Raw genomic sequence first — 17,167 nt, 5'->3', positions numbered from 1 at the left:
TCATTACATATCAAAATTTTGTGCATTAACATTGGGACCAGTTGTTGTTTTGTTTCGTTTAGTAGCTTACATTTCTGACATTTGATCCAGATAACCACCTGTCCTGCATTGCATGCAATAAGATATGTTGATACTAAGTACTGAATTATCCGCCGCACTGTCAGATCATAAAACAGGTACCATATAAGACCTTTTCGTTCTAAAAACATGTTATAATGTATTCTCACCTTCCTTGAGGTCTTCGTAGCATTTTGTCAACGTGTCGGACAATAGCAGTTTATCGTTCTGAAGCTGAAACATAACATAATTGACGATACAAATACATCCCCCGTTTGGAAAGAAAACAAGCAATTAGACTTTTTAGCATGTTTACAGATTTCCATATAAAAGTAATAAGTAAATAATACTAGTCAACTAGCATATGTCTCCCTAAATGGTTCGTATTTTAACTATCTACATTAACAAACCATGATATTGATATGTTCTTGGTTCTTCAATGTTATTTGAGGAGTAAGGAACATTACCTTAGTAAGGTATGTTCTTGCTTCAACTGCTGGTTTAAAGCTGTTCAGGTATGAAGGATCATTTAGAAGATTGAAAAGACAATCGAAGAGGCTGATCATTTCCGCTTCATCTATGTTTGTGTCATGTATGTGCCGTAGTGCGTTAACTTCTTCTCGCGCCTGTCAAATTAAGAGGTAAGGAAATAATATCACAAAGATATGCACTTGTAACATAGCATACGAAACTCATTTCGTACGTCAATTACTGATAAATAAAGGCTGAGTAAATTACCAAATACCTTCACGCAGATATTAGTATTCTGGCTAAGATCATCTGTAAAGTAATTCTGCATCCAGGTACAGTTGATTAAAGCACCAATTATCCCGTTGAAATCTGTTTTGTGAGCACTTGGTTTATCCTTGTAACCCGTGGGAGGCATGTAACATTTCGCTAATTCCCATGAATCACTGCACCATATTGTCATGTCCGTATTGCTCCATGATGGGCCTTTCAAATGTGTTCGTTTAAAACGATGGTAGTCCCAAATGCGATGACATATTTCTGAACACAGCCGACACTGTTTGGAGGGATCAATACACGAACTACACGTAGTTGTTTTAAGTATACCGTGTTTTGCAAGCAAATCCTGTCGTATATCCGTGTAAAATGCTTTAAATCCGAGTTCGGCTAATTGTGCAATTACGTCCCTGGTCGTATATGTTGCAATCATACATTTAAGCCAGTTTTGGGCCTCTTTCGCCTCAAACCTTTTTTCCATTGTCAATATTATTTTTTACGCCAGCGTTACAGTAACGAGAACTTGAACAGTAACAACATATTTGACATCCAATCTTTGCACAATATTTATACAGTAGTACAGATATTCATAACTATGCTAGGTTACGTACACATTTCAAATATTGGGCTGACTTGAAGATTACTTATGCACTTCTCGCATGTTTGTCTGTATTGTCTGCAAATAAAAAGAACACAACTATTGCAATACCATTGTAACATTTTTCAAATTTGAAGCATGTATAAATAGAAACACATAATAAACCGCAATCGGTGTAAAATCTAACAGCGACACATCGAAACGTGATGATACATTTTAAGAAGAGTGAGCGACTTATCACGATTGGCTTAAAATGAAGATTCATAGGTCTGGCCAAAACTGGCCTTACTTTGAGGAAAACATAAGGAAGATTATTTTACGTGCAGCGATTGAAAATACTATGAAATTATCAAAATGTTACATTTTGGGCGAGAAAAAATATTAAATTAAAGTACACACGCCATGTAAAGATCCTTTGATACCAAGTTTTGTAGGCAAACTCCTGCTGTAGAGAACCAGATACTTTTGATTAATAATAAAAAGAAGTTCATTACAAATTTTATTTAAGAAATAATTCGTGTACGTTATAGTTTGTTGTCGAATAACCCACTTCGCACTCGTGATTTTATCCATACGCATCTAAACTTCCGACCGTGGGTTATTCGACAACAAACTATAACGTACACGAATTATTTCGATTCTAATACGGTTTTTACTAAATATTTATACAATGTTTCTTATTTGTCTTGTGAACTATTTTATGTGAAGTTTCACCCATAAAAATAACGTTCGGCTGTTCTTTCGATCAGACGTGACTTTCATTCATAAAATACCGGATTATTACGCTGGTGGAAATGCATCGTCATGTTTTGTCTAGTAACAGTGCGTGCTTTCAGTGTATAAGCTCCGCCTATAATTATTGCATAATAACCCATAGACGATTTTCTTCTTGTTTAGATGAAATTTGGCACGTGCCGTGTTAGAATTTGTTTTAGTGTATACAGAACATTAGGCGAAAGAATCTTTTTTTTAATTCACATACGTCTTATTATTTAGTTGAAAATTTCGGATTATGACCTCATCCTGTAGACGATAATGAAATAGAAAAAAATGTACTTAAAAAAAGTTCAAACTCATAAAAATTCCAAAAATTTGGCAAAATAACTTTTTTTCTAAATCTCTTCAACAAAAATCCTGAAGTTTTAAAATTGTTTGCGACATCCGTACATTTTACAAAACCAGTAAAACTTCGTGAAGTTATCCCCCTTTACCTTTGATTGTTATTGCAATATAATTTTATCACGAAATAAGCCTTTATTGTTCCCGAGTTTCAAACTCATAAAAAATTCCAAAAATGTTTGCATTTTTTTTTCTAAATCCCTCCAACGAAAATAAGTTTTAAAATTGTTTGTGACATCCGTACATTTTGCAAAAAACAGTTAAACTTCATTAATTTATCCCCCTTTACGTTTGATCGTTATTGCAATATAATTTACTCGCGAAAAAAGTCTAGATTCTATATTGTTCTCGAGTTTCCTTTGTTTTCTTAACAAGTTTTCGAATTTACTAGAAAATGATAGTTGTCCTATGCAGAAGTATGCTACCATATAAAGTACTAGCAAGGTCAAAAGTATATAAGTATCAGTTTTTGACATACCTATACAACTCGAAACTGTTGTACCCACGTCATCTATTTTCGCGATGCTATTTACTTTTAAGCAAAATAACGACTATATAACATTATATGCATACTGCAAGCAAAATATTGAAGACAGTCTTTATTGTGCTGCGAATTGTTCTATTTATTCTCACATTATATGTTTTTATTCGCTAAAAAAAAGATATTTGTGCCTACATATTTTATGCTTCATGTTTGGTTTTTTCCGGTCTTAAAGTAATAAGCCATAGACTGATTCACTAGAACGCGCGACAACGTTTTCCAAACACAATTTCCTTTAACATAACCCGTCTACATGTATAATGTATTGCTTAAATCCCGATTTGTTTCGAATATATATTTGCTTCAATCAATTCGATATATTAGTGAGTATAAACCTCACAAATCAACACCGCGGTATTTTAAGTGCGCCCTTAGTGCAGTTTATGTGCAAGTATTCGTGAACCAATGGCCATTCGCTCTCAGAGAAAAGTTTAAGCTGTTTTCCTGAGCAATATTCTGGTAGATTGTGGTTGCAACCCACCAGATACACGTTTGGTTCACCAAAATTAAACGTTATTTCGTTTTAACTTTTCACTATTTAAGCTTATCCTCAACTTATTAACACATCGTCTGTTCTCATTTTCCTTATCTCATTAATATTCAAAGTTAACTAGCTGTGCATTTAGGATACACATAACTATACAAAAATTATCACACCGTTCAATCGCCTCCAGCGACGACTGTGGATCATGCGAGGACTGAGCTACTTTGTACATGTCGGTAGAAAGCGGAGTGTTAGTATTAATATAAATTGTATAAATCTTTAGTAACAATCGTGTTAGAATCGAAATAATTCATGTACTTTATTGTTGTTGTTAAATAACCCACGACCGGAAGTTCAGATGCGTGGTTTCAAATAACTCGTGCTTCGCACTCGTGATTAAATTCTTACGCATCTTAACTATCGGCCGTGGGTTATTCGACAACAAACTATAGGCCTTACGTACACGAATTATTTAATTTTGTTATTGTCAGTAGCCTACCTACGCACAGACAATTGTTTGGTTAATTGCATGTTTGTAAGGTATTATCGAGTCGACAACGATATAAAACATCGTTATTGACTTACACAGATTAATAATATTGACAACGATGACAAAAGTCAGATAAAACAGCATACGAAACAACAATAAAATTGCAAATGATAAAACCAATTGATAAAACTCGAATGTTCCGTTTAAAAAAAGCCTAAGGGAAATTTAACCTGTACATTTATTATGGCAAAATCAATGGTATATATTTAAACGTAATTTGTCATGATTTCGGATATAAATTTTCGGACACTTTTCCCCATTTCAATCCAGACCAATTGAATTTGCAATATATATATATATATATATATATATATATATATATATATATATATATATATATATATATATATTGCAACAGCCAGCCTCAGTTTGTGTGACAAAAATGACTTCAAACTTTCGAATTATGAATATTTATTCCTCTAAACATTTTCTAAAATTAAAGCTTAGTTACATGAAGAACAATACAATTTCGTATCTTATTTTGATATTCAAAACCTTACTGACTGATATCAACTTGAATGCATTGTTGTATATTTTATTATTTGTAGCGATTGTAAATGCAAATATAAATGAAAGTTTCATTAACAAAAACCCAAACTAGAGTTGAATCCAAACATTTAGCTCACCATTTTAGGATTTTAAACAAAAGCATGAACTGATTGGATTCAAAATCGGATTATAAACGATCATATAATTTATTTTTTGACTTCGTTAATGGCATTCAATTTTAGGAATCAACACTGATACAGAACACAGACAAGATGTATCTAGGATGGTCATACTTGTAAATAAACACACTGATGGTATGATTATTGGCATTTTCCCATTACACACTCATTGTTTCAGTCTCAGGACACGTTCGTCTTTGAAGTAAAGTTAAATGAAGTTCACATTATTAATTGCATGCGTGCAGGTCACATTATTAATTGCATGCGTGCATGTGTGAACATATTAATCAATGGATGTTTGTCTTGCAAAAAATATAGGGCGATGCAGAGAATTTCTTTGTACGATATTCATGATTGAAGAAGTTTTTAATGTAACGCTTTTTACACTATTGATAAAGTGCAGATTCCAGATTGTACTGAATCGCAATTTACAACGCTGAACCCGTTATATAAAAGCGATAGCATATCCAACGCGAATTCTTTTGTTTAGAAATTCTAATAAGAAAACTTTGCGAATGTCGGTGTTGATACGAATTCAAAATGAGTAATGAGCTTGCAAAGTATGTGGTTGTGATAGATGAAACGGTTTCCTGTTTTGCTGTCATATGCATTCAGAAAAAGATTAGTGCATGTTTGCAACTGACCAATATGATATATTGTTACATGCAGTTATGCGCCTTCGATTGCCTTAGTTTCATAATTGTGGAACAACTTGCGGTAATTTGGCATATGATTTGTATGGTGATTTCCGCGGAGTTCTTTCTGAAATACCTGTTAACTCTGCCTTGTTCTTCTTGAATGATTGGAGCTTTTATGAGTACATTCGTTTACCGACCCTGAGTGTCGTATAGCTGAGAGTTTGAATATTGCAAGTGTCCCGTATAATAATATTGTGAAAGTAAGTCATTGAGAATATGTGAAAGATTGATAACAGTGCTCACAGGGATCGAAAATAAAATAATACACATCTTATAATTCAACCCAATGAATACTGTTACATATGTATCCTTCATATGAGAAGTATAAGAAATAAAAAACGGTTTTTATACATATTTTGTGTTGAAAAGTCCCACTAGCAATACTCAGTGTGTGTATTATTATGTCTGTTTTTAAAGATTCGTCACTAAGTTATGCATGCCACTTTTCCAGAGTCAACGTACTTTTGCCCTCTGTGACTTCTTTGTGATCACACCTCTTCAATTTCTTTAAATTACAAGTATTTACAATAGGTTTACTTGTACCATAGTACGTATACTTTTTCATTTGTAGTTATTATTCCCTTTTGTTTGTGAATAACTACGTAAACGGTATTGAAGATATTACAAAATCACAAACACATTATATTAATGTAGAGTATTTTCACGGAAGTTCAAGAATCATACCTCCTTTCAGTCTATTAAGACACAACTAAACGTTACAACACATGTTTATTTAAATGTATTGAAATACATGAATCTACTTTCATAGGTATGTTTTCTGTATATCAAGCTGATGTTATCAGCAGCTAATTGCTACCTAGAATTATCCAGTGATGATTGAATCACGCGTGTCACCTATCACTCACAAGATGCGATTGACACATTTGAGGACACTTCATCCAAGGTCAATAAATTTAAATAAACTCTTGTTTGCATCTATTGATTAAAATATGCTTAGTTTTGAAAAATATGGTTTTGTTTTCGCAAATAGCACGATACTAGATCTTGTCTGAAAAGTAACGTAACAATCCTTACTGCGAGTTCATGAAAATTGAGTCGTAACGTTATTATGAAGTTTTTCACTAGGTTTTATATTTTGGGGTCAGCGTGTCATTTGTATACTGCAAATCAATGAAACGATTGAATATCAATGCACAACATTAAATGCTGACTTGGCTGATAGCTTGCAACCTTTATCTGAATATCACATGTTATAGAAAAGGACACCTTGATTTTATTATCCCGCGTTCTATAAATTAAATATCTATAACACAGATACTATTTGAATTATCTTATGTTTAGGTCACCTCGTCACATGAATGATCGCATGTTGTAAAATCACCTGATATGCATATACAGGTTAAATGCTAGGACGTCAACAACTCGTGTTTGGGGTTTTATAAAGTCTATTGACGAGTGTTTACATCATTTATTTATCTAAAACTAAGATAGTTGCAATATAGATTGCCATTTTATCAGCCAAGTTACATATTCAATATAAAGCAATCTTCGGACTATGGGTTTTTATTCTCTGCATTGATTGTAGGGCGTATGTAAACAGTACCAATTACAATACAGTGCCAGTAAATGTCTTAATAAGATCATACGTTTAATCATACCATAGTAAAACACCCAACGATCCTTAAACAATATATGTGAATAAAGAAAGTTTATATACATTATAAGGAGAGAAGTTCTGAATAACCCTGCTAGTATTTTAAACTCAATTAAAAGTCAGTAAACAAGATTGATCACACATAACTTAGAGTCAATAAATATAAGTCTTCAAGTAATGATGTTGCACCTCTAGATTTACAATAAACTATTATTAATAATCTTGAAGTTCAAACTAGTCTTTATGACAAAGGTGATGATTGTGGTTTATATTGTGGTATTTTTATTTTTTGGAAGGTACTGTCCAACAATTGATACTAATAAATCCATAATAAGCGCACCCCTAGGTGTAAAATAGTTTTCTTTTTAAATGCTATATATACTTATTTATTCACCATGTTTTAACACAGCTGTTTATGTGCGCCATACATGTGTGTGTGTATTGTCATTATATTATAAATTTACTGTGATATATACGTACATATGTGGTTCACAATTATTGTGCAAATTGCGACAATTTTGATACAAATGTGCAATATTTCACATCTAAATGTCGAAGAAGAATAAATTGTATCTTTTAAACATTCTTAACAACAAAGCAACCTGAATAATGTTTGTTTTCATTAGTCTCCGAGTGCAAATACCTTGATTTTCAATAAAAATGGTATACACAATTATGCAGCCGCCATTTTTGAAAAAAATGGCCGCCATGTTATTATTTTTGGTGGCTTACGGGTTGTTTGGAAAGAGCACATATTAAGGTACATTCATGGAACATTTGGTGCTTGCTTACAAGTTTGCAAGATTTTGCTGATAAATGAACCTAAATCCCCAAGATATACCGCAATTTGTTAACGTAAATTCTACAATTCTAAGGTCATTGTCATAATCAAGAAAGCCTTCTTAATGAAATAAAATAAGTAGTTTTATCCTGTTTCGATAATTAATGTTATATTTTTGAATAGTGAATCCCCAGTTACGTTTTTGGTCGCCCAACAATTAACCTAATTTTAATTTTTTTTTTAAATTCTTCATAACAAAGCCTTCTAGAAGTGTATTCATTCTAATAGAATGGATAACTGTATAACAAAAAGAAGTTATTGTAAAGTATTAAATTTTATATTATGGCTGCAATTAGTTGAAAGTCATCTTCTGTTGTGAAGTGAAAAGCATTTTAATCAATAAACTCCGTTTTAACCTATTAAGTTGTGCTGATGTTTTTGTAACAGTGTTTTAATAATATTCAAATAATCGCATAATATACGTAAAATATGTCCTTTCTGGCATAACATGAACTATTTACACTGTAAAGAGTTTATTTACTAAGGTAAATTAAATACACATAACTGTATTCGACTGTTACCCGTTACTTTATTGACCCTATCATTAAAAAGTGACCTTACCTTGTAAACAAACAAAGGAAAATGGTTGAAGTTGCCAACTCAGATCATACTAAATAATAAAATAATGTCATGTAAGCAAACAAATTGACACCATTTTCCGCTCGTGACAGCTTCAAATCGGCAAATCTTTATAAACCTAAATATTCTGATCGTGTGCTTGTTCTGATAATACACGCCGGATAAAGGAATATATGTCTTACATATATATGAATACATGCCGATCACATAACAAGTGTTAACCCGAATACATGGATAGAAGTGTTATACGCAAGCAAATATTAAATACACGAATGGATAAGTTGTCATACGCCTATTGAATGTATATGCGCCATGTAATTTAAGAGTTGATATTGAATATTTACGTCTAATCATGTCTTGTACACGTTGATATAAACGCGTAATCAGATGGCAACTGCGCAACCGTTTGTTTATCTTTCATGCAAAAGGTCACCTTGTGTTACAGGTAAAGGCGGGCGCCTCGCTGACAGACTTAGACCTAGCAGAGGATCAGATCGGATAACCGATAGACAGGTTCGGGTGGTGGACTATTACACGGAGTTCGTTTACCCGAAGTCGCACAGCAGTTACGCCTATTGATAAAAATAAGCATATGTTTTTATTATGGCAAACAATTATTTGGAGGGAACAGTTTTATATCTTTAAAATTCCGTTTACAAACACACTTGAGTTTGAATTGGTTTGCATAATGGATTAAACTACTTGTTCGGGTCACTGCGCGCGACAGTAAGGTAACATTATACTAAATAATCGAGTTATTTTGCTGCACTCTCTAGATAAATCTACATATTGTACTCGAATGTAAGTTGTACACTTTTACAGTTGTTGTGATTTATATTTGTAAGATTTTGATAGGGAAAGCGTAGATGTTTTCTACTAAATCACGTTAATTAAGAGGCTTTAGTAAAACATTGCTCTGAAACGGGTGTTACATTCCACATGAGATGAAGCGTATGTGCAAAATTAGACGGTATCAGGTCATTGCCCTGCTGCCAGAAACAAATAACGCTTACGTTACAAGGAAAATGGGTAAAGGATGGATAAGTATCATTCAATCACATCATCTTAGGTAAATTTAGTTTGCACGGTCAACAGACATGCTGTGTTTGCTGCGATGAAAGGTTAATCAAGCTAATAAAAGGCTTCGCCGCATATATATGTTTATTTTTTTGCTTACACTCGATTGAAATGACATACTAAAACAAATTAAAGAAGATCAGAAAGAATAATTTTCAGTGAAATAATAATTCAATTTAACATGAATAGGTTCCTCATATGAAATGAAGGTTTATAAGAAAACACAAACACAAGACAAAATACAAATGAACACTATTTGTTGAAGAAGTGTTAGGTAAGCCATGTCTTTAATCATTATAAAACATGCAATTTTTTGAAATGGCCGTTCCTGGAAGGTGATTCAAGTAATGGTTTTAACCGTTTGAGGTAGGCAACATATATGCCTATTAAATAAGATATTTATGCATAATATAATATATGATTGCACCGAAGCGTGATGCAATAAGTGAAAATAATGTCATTACCAAACTCATGTGGATTTGATTAAAATTACAATCGTTGAAAATTATAATAAACCTTAAACGGTGCAAAAGTACGAACATATTGATAATAAAACGTACACACGCGATTTTCGCTTAAATACCGGTCAATACCTTACATGAAAGGTCCGGTTTTCGTGCGTTATCACATGTAAACGTTGATATCTCTCAGTAAACAGAAATCTTATGTGCTGAAATGTCACATAAAGTTCTCTATGAAAACATTTCGTAAATAACAGTAAAACAAAAAGTATCGCGCGCGTGTGTTAATCACCCAGACAACAAGATCAATAGACGAGTTACCACTAAACATAGTTTTAAACACACCCACCTACATTCATGAATAAAAAGAATATAATTATACCATCTACAAGAAATATAAAACTTTAACAAGTTACTACTAACGAATTAAGATAAGTTATTGTATTCATTCATGTTTCCTTCATTCATAATGTTAATATGATTAACTCGACCTTCACAGCCACGGATTTCAATTCAAATGCGCATTTTCTCCTTATCACGTGATAAACCCCCCACAAAAAACAATCACATGACATAACAACGTGAACAGTCAGCTCGTCACTGGTTGGTCAGACTGAATTATCTTATTTAATCAAGTGTTGTTGTTTCAATGAGTCAACAATGTGTCGAGGGGCGAGAGGGAACCTGTTTTATCTGCTTACTGTCTTAAAATCGTGTACAACAGTGTGATGCTGAACGTCAATGTTACAATCTCATCGGAACGATAATTAAATGCGTGTCAAATCTTCAATGTCGGTATAGATAAACACCTCTCATTCTTTAGCAATACAATTTCCGAAATAGCAATAATTAAATAATCGCTACAAACACGTTTCTTTTGTTTATTGATTATTAATTTTGTAAAATAACATTCAAAAATTTGCAATGCATGTTATATTTATATGCATCCATCCAGTTTAACAAGTATGCGATAATCTTAAAAGTAGCTGGAACTGTAAAATAATTACATTGTTTCGCTAAAAAACGAATCCGTTTCGTTTCGATAGATATAATTTTATAAAGACTAATGACAAATGATTTGAAATCATGCTTAAACTAATAAGCATTTTTTTGCTTATTAATCTGGCGCGTCAAAAAGTATGTTTTCTTCCAATTCGTGCTATAAGTTCGTAAAGTCAAAGCAAATTGAAAAAAACAACAAGGAGCATTCAAGGTATCGTTTCGCTTTAATTAACTTTTCAGTATTGCCAGTAGTGATTCCGACTATGCGCAATGGAATACAATTCCAAAATTATTTTTTTAACGAGACAGAGAAACAAACATGAAAAAACAACAGGTTACGCCTCTGGAATACGGCACTTAAGAACATACCATTGATAGGTGTCGATTGACAGTAAAACACGTGATACACACAAAGCATATTGCTTTTTTATTTTGTAAAGATTCAATAGTTGACACCTAGTTCTGACATTTTCTTAGGCAGTAACCACATTGTTTGATTAAAGGGACAGCACAATGCAACCATTTTGTAATAATGGCACATAATAAAATATAACTCGTGTTAAAAACGAATCATGGCATTTTTGGAAAATGCAAAACATTAGTTTGTAACTATCAGAACATTTGCTCAAATCAAACAGAAATTGTCAATATTGTTAATATTGTGCCGTTCTTTCGAATCCTGCGATCACCAAAAAATGATACAATTATTGCAATTCGTTAAAGTTTGTTTTATATTCATAGAAACAGTACATTTCACTGATGTCATATTTTATGTTGAATTATTGTCAATGGGAAACAACTCAGGTCATGTATTAGCATCCTCATCTCAATGACTCCTCGAACCCTACTTCAAAGTATAAATAGTCCAGTCAATCTATATTTTGACCTCAAACTTATTGCAACAGAATTTTTGAGTGCGTAAATATGTTGATTTAAGCATTATATTAATCTTGTAAAAGTCTAGAAAAATCCATGTGGGGGAAAATTGTAAAATTTATGATTCTATTTTAATAATTTTAAAAGATATTTTGTGAACCGTCTCGACTACCGTAGATCTACACACAAATAGCATCGTCTGCATTTGATCGATACGCCGTGGGTTTCGATAGTATCTTAAAAGCCGGGAAATTGTATAAAATGGACTAATAAGAATGAGAAAAGTAAGTAAATCAATTTATTTTATTAAATGATTTATATCTATGCGCATACAGAGTTTAACGGTGCAGAATGTCCGTAAATGAAAAATGTAATGCGTTTTCGAGTTTTCACATTGATGACAATCTAAAAAAATAATAAAAAGAATGTATCGTTTCAAAAAAGAAGCTTCAATCATTCCTTTTGTGTTGTGTGTCATATTTAATCTTCACGTGTCATTATATTATGCTTTTGATTGATAAAGCTATTTTCCTCTATTGAAAAATCGATTTATAGCGGTGGAGAGAAAAACAAAAAACTACGGAAGCATATTCTTGCCATAAAATCCTTTGTTATTTAACTTTCGCTAGAACAAAATTGACAAAACTGGCTCTAAATTATTATAATTAAAAGTTTGAGAGTTTTTGTATTATATGTATACAGGTTTTTTGTCTCATTTCAGAATGTCCAGTAACTAGTAATTGTGCATAATTTGCAACATCTGTATAGACGATGCAAAAAGCTGCAAAGCTTACAAAGAAATGGTGCAGTTCGATAAACGATAAAAAAACACACAAAGTAATACCATATTTGACAAACCCGGTCAGTTTGTTCATGTGGAATGTAGAAAATTGTATTGTAATTAAAATATAATGTCCCAGGATGAATAACAAACGAACCAACAATCTGAATGTAGGGCACCAAGATCCAAACTTGATTCATTTATTTTTTGCAGAACACTGCTTGTTTTGTTTAGCCGGCAAAATGTTTTAAGAAAAAAAGCGGCCATGCTGTATTGGCTGTTCGGACTCTGGACTTTCAGAGGACATTTCAAGACATCTGTGAAACAAACAAAGATGATTGTGCTGCTGACTTTCGTTCACGTTTAGAAATTGTATACGACTTGTCAGCAGCAGCTGCTGATGCCGTGTACCGTCAAATGTGCAATATCAATTTCAGAACCAGTAAGGCAATTCCTGTCTACTTCGAACAAGAACACCTGAATAAAGCAAGACATCCTCAGGAAGACCAAGAAACGCTGATACAGGAGGCGCATGAAAACAGTGGACTTTTTAAATCGAAATGGGGCTAAACAAATAACTATTTATGACTTTACAGACAAAATGAAGAAAATGTTTGGTGATAAAGCGTATATAGCTCACTACCATGAACATAGATTGGACGAATATTTTGAAGAATCTGCGATTATGACAGAGACAAATGGCAAACAAAACATCGAAAACTACTGCAGCATTAATACTTCATGATTTGTGTTGTGCAAAGAGATATGACGATCCTTATTAAGAAACAAAAAGAAACTTTTGAAAGCAGCAGCAAAGCTTTTCAGTAATGATTTTAAGACTGCTTATACAGACAAAACTATTTAGTGTATCCAAATCCAGATGTGATTTGATCTCTTGGTATAAATACACAGTTTATGCCACAAAGAATTGTTCAATTGTTGCAAGATTTATTTAGCGCAAAGGATTTTTACATAAAAGTATGTTCAATAGGACAAGCTATAATAATGCAGGCAGCCCGTCAAAGGTCGGTTCTTTGCCCTTTGCATTAAGAACTAAGTGTTCAGTTGCTCTATTACTATGCTTAAAAGTATCTACCGGTAATTGATATTTTGAATTGTTTTTGCTTTTGTTTTTCTTACTCAGAAGTTTGAAGCAAGTGCTGCAAATGCTAATTACACAGATATAAACAGTTTCCTAACGGACATGTATATACAGTGTGTAGCAGATTATGTATATCATAGTCTTAGAACACTTGATGGTTATAATACCTTTTATGGTATGGGTCTGATAGCATGCGTTACCCTGGAAAAACTTTGGTTATACACCTATCAAACAGATCGCAGTCTCAGCTGAGGAACCTATTGCTGCCGGAAAATTGTTTATTTTTACAGACAGCCAGAAGGTAAAAAACCACCTGTTACATTCGCAGATTTGACAACATTAGAGGTGACTGACACTGGTTCTAAGATTATGTTTCGTTCACAAATACCGTTACTTGACCACTGTTAGTAGCAGGTTTAAAGCAAATGATGAGAAAGGGAGATTTTCCTAAAAAATCTTCTGGTGTATTTTTACCAGTGATAGACATTGACCCAGGTGATATGTTTTGCATTTACACTACATTATCCTTTGTCAGCAAGCATGCATGCGAGTATGAACAACCTGCTATCGTTACTTTGATCAGCGATTGTATTGAAAAGCGGTCCAACTAATATGCAATGAAAACTACACAAGTCTCCTCAAAGGTATTCTCGTGAGATTTGGTTGTTTTTATTGTATTTTGGCTGACCTTGGTTGTATTGGTCAACTTATGTCAGGCTCAGATTGAAATTAGTTAATTGAGACAGTATTATGATTTTAATGAATCAAGAGACTAACATATTGATTTGTACAAGAAGATTGTTTCTGGTCAAATTGACTTTAATCCGTCTACAGCAATAGGTTTTTAGATGAACTGTACACATCCTTCCAAAAATATAAACTAACAATTTAAAAAATTCAACAGCTGCACTTTGACTGCAATATTTTGAAATGTTAAACCTTTTAAGAACAAACATTTAGCACAGCCGATGAAGGAGTGGATTCGTAAGGAATCAACACTTGACTCAGCATATGTGGGTTGGGCAAAAGTACAGGACAATCTCGTACCTATAAAGACCGATAGCCAGGTTGCTCCTGAAAACTTTTCAACATAATCTGGTGTGAATGTAAGCAGAATTTTGACTCGAAAAGGTTGCACATGTATGAAAACTGGACTCGAATGCTCCATTGCTTGCGGTGAATGTAAGGGTACAAGTTGTTCGAACAGTACACAATTCATAAACTCGGATTCGGAATAGTTTTTGTTGAGAGACATGTATACTAGATTACTAAACTACATAACTAAAGCATTGGCACTTTTGTTTAAACTCAGGATCAGTTTTGAAGTAAACATGCCAAACAATTGGGTCATTTTCAAGAATGACCCGAAAGGCATATACAATAACTCCGACGATTATTAGTTTGGATCTATGGTGTTCAAAGTCTTATTTATATGGTTGATCAGATATTCTTGTTTACGCTTTTGTGCTGTGTTCTTGTAAATAATGTATTATGTGAATGTTGCAATGTGTTCTTGTAGATATATTATTTTTGGTCATTTAATATTTAGATTTGTACACTATAAAATACACTTTCAAACGGATAATACAATCCAGGAATGTAACAGTATTCCAAGTTAGGCAGCATGAACTGGTTTTATTTTGTGGACTTGGGTATCTCATTTCTATCCACACCCAAATAAGGAAAACTTGAAAACGAATGACGTTAAATTACAAAGTCTTGTTTTTTATTACATTATTTACAAAAAGTTTTGTCACTGGATTTATCTTATACGTCTCTGAAAACAATAATGACTTAAAGGGATCTTTTCACGCTTTGGTAAATTGACAAAATTGAAAAAAGTTTTTTCAGATTCGCAAATTTTCGTTTTAGTTATGATATTTGTGAGGAAACAGTAATACTGAACATTTACCATGGTCTAATATAGCCATTATATGCATCTTTTGACGATTTTAAAACCTAAAAATTATAAAGCGTTGCAACGCGAAACGAATGAATAATTTGGAGAGTTCTGTTTTTGTCGTTAAATTTTGTGAAACTACGAAGATTGCTTATATAAAGTATAAAATACGTTAAGTATGTATACTCGGCGGAATAGCTCAGTAGGCTAAAGCGTTTTTACTTCAGGACTCTGGCAGGACTCCAGGGGTCACTGGTTCGAAACCTGCTCCGGGCAATGTTCTTTTCCTTTTTTTAATTTTATTATTGATTTTTTACTGGAGCTTTTACGATCCAATGTTTACATTTATCAATATAAAAAATTTAATGAATAAGTTAAAAAATGCCAAAATCTGTGAAAAGGCCCCTTTAAAGCAGACAATCACAGTATTGTTATAAAATGAGAAAGTACTTGTAAAAAGTCAATAATCCTTTTGTAACAATGTTTTCGGGTGCTATATGGACAATAGACTTGAAGTTCATGCTCACAAAAGGCAGATATTTGCTTTTTTTAAATTAAATAATTCGTCCGCCAAAATTTGCAGCAGGTAATAATTAGTTAAAGCAATGATTTAATATATATTTATACAAGTGTTCCGGGAGACATATGCCCCCTCCCTCCTTAAACGTGCCCTTAACCGTGACCTTGACCTTTGACCTAGTAACCTGAAAATCACTAGGGGTCATCTGCCAGTCATGATCAATGTAACTATGAAGTTTTATGATCCTAGGCTAAAGCGTTTTTGAGTTATCATCCGGAAACCATTTGGTGGGCCGACCGACATGTGCAAAACAATATACCCCCTATTCTTCGAAGGGTATAATAAGCAAAATATAGTAAAAGCATACGATTACTTGTCCACACTATAGAGATTTATTTTGATACATAAAATTATTTAAATAAAAAAGACATTTCTGTTTACGTTCACCGGGAATTGTCTAATTTGTAGATACTGAAATACCCCACCCACTTTTAAACTATTGTTTGGTCAATAACTAATAATTTGACAATGTTATGTTTGCTTAATAAACTTAAAAATAAATAAGTATTGTTTAGTGTATTAATTCAAAACATAGGACACCTACAATTGCAGATTTGAAAACAAAAAAACAGACCAAGCACAATAATCAACAATGTGATTGAGTATATTTATTTTGTAATTTTCTCCCGTACACTGCAGGGTTCGCCAAAACCGTCGGTTCGCCGGTCCTGACCGGCAAATTTTACTCAGGACCGACAATAAATTCAAGTAAATCGGTCCAACGGACCGACAAAAAAAAAGAAGATCACAATATTTTTATTCGTAAAAAACGCGCTCGGAAGTGACGTAATATACAAAATTAAGCCCATTTTCATTACGGTCAAATTACCACACGGGTTTCGGGAGCATAAATAATACCTTATTAAAGTAACACATAGGTTTGGATGACATTAA

At 33.0% G+C, this 17,167-nt stretch overlaps 1 protein-coding gene across 3 annotated transcripts in view; it reads right to left on the bottom strand.

Moving 5' to 3' along the window:
- LOC127847878 (uncharacterized) overlaps positions 1–17,167 on the bottom strand; it is a 286,419-nt gene that overhangs the window by 255,141 nt on the left and 14,111 nt on the right. For all 3 annotated transcript variants that reach the window (XM_052380096.1, XM_052380098.1, XM_052380097.1), the window contains exons 2-4: positions 803–1,477; positions 525–683; positions 228–291 (exon numbers count right to left, since the gene is read on the bottom strand). In XM_052380096.1, the coding sequence (XP_052236056.1) occupies positions 228–291; positions 525–683; positions 803–1,282 (703 nt within the window). In that variant the 5' untranslated portion in view covers positions 1,283–1,477. The remainder of the gene's footprint in view (positions 1–227; positions 292–524; positions 684–802; positions 1,478–17,167) is intronic.

The sequence above is a fragment of the Dreissena polymorpha genome, chromosome 10 (assembly GCF_020536995.1).
Source record: "Dreissena polymorpha isolate Duluth1 chromosome 10, UMN_Dpol_1.0, whole genome shotgun sequence".
Taxonomy (NCBI): Eukaryota; Metazoa; Mollusca; class Bivalvia; order Myida; family Dreissenidae; genus Dreissena; species Dreissena polymorpha.
Note: the sequence above shows the minus strand (reverse complement) of the source record. Positions and strands in the feature narration are given on the sequence as shown.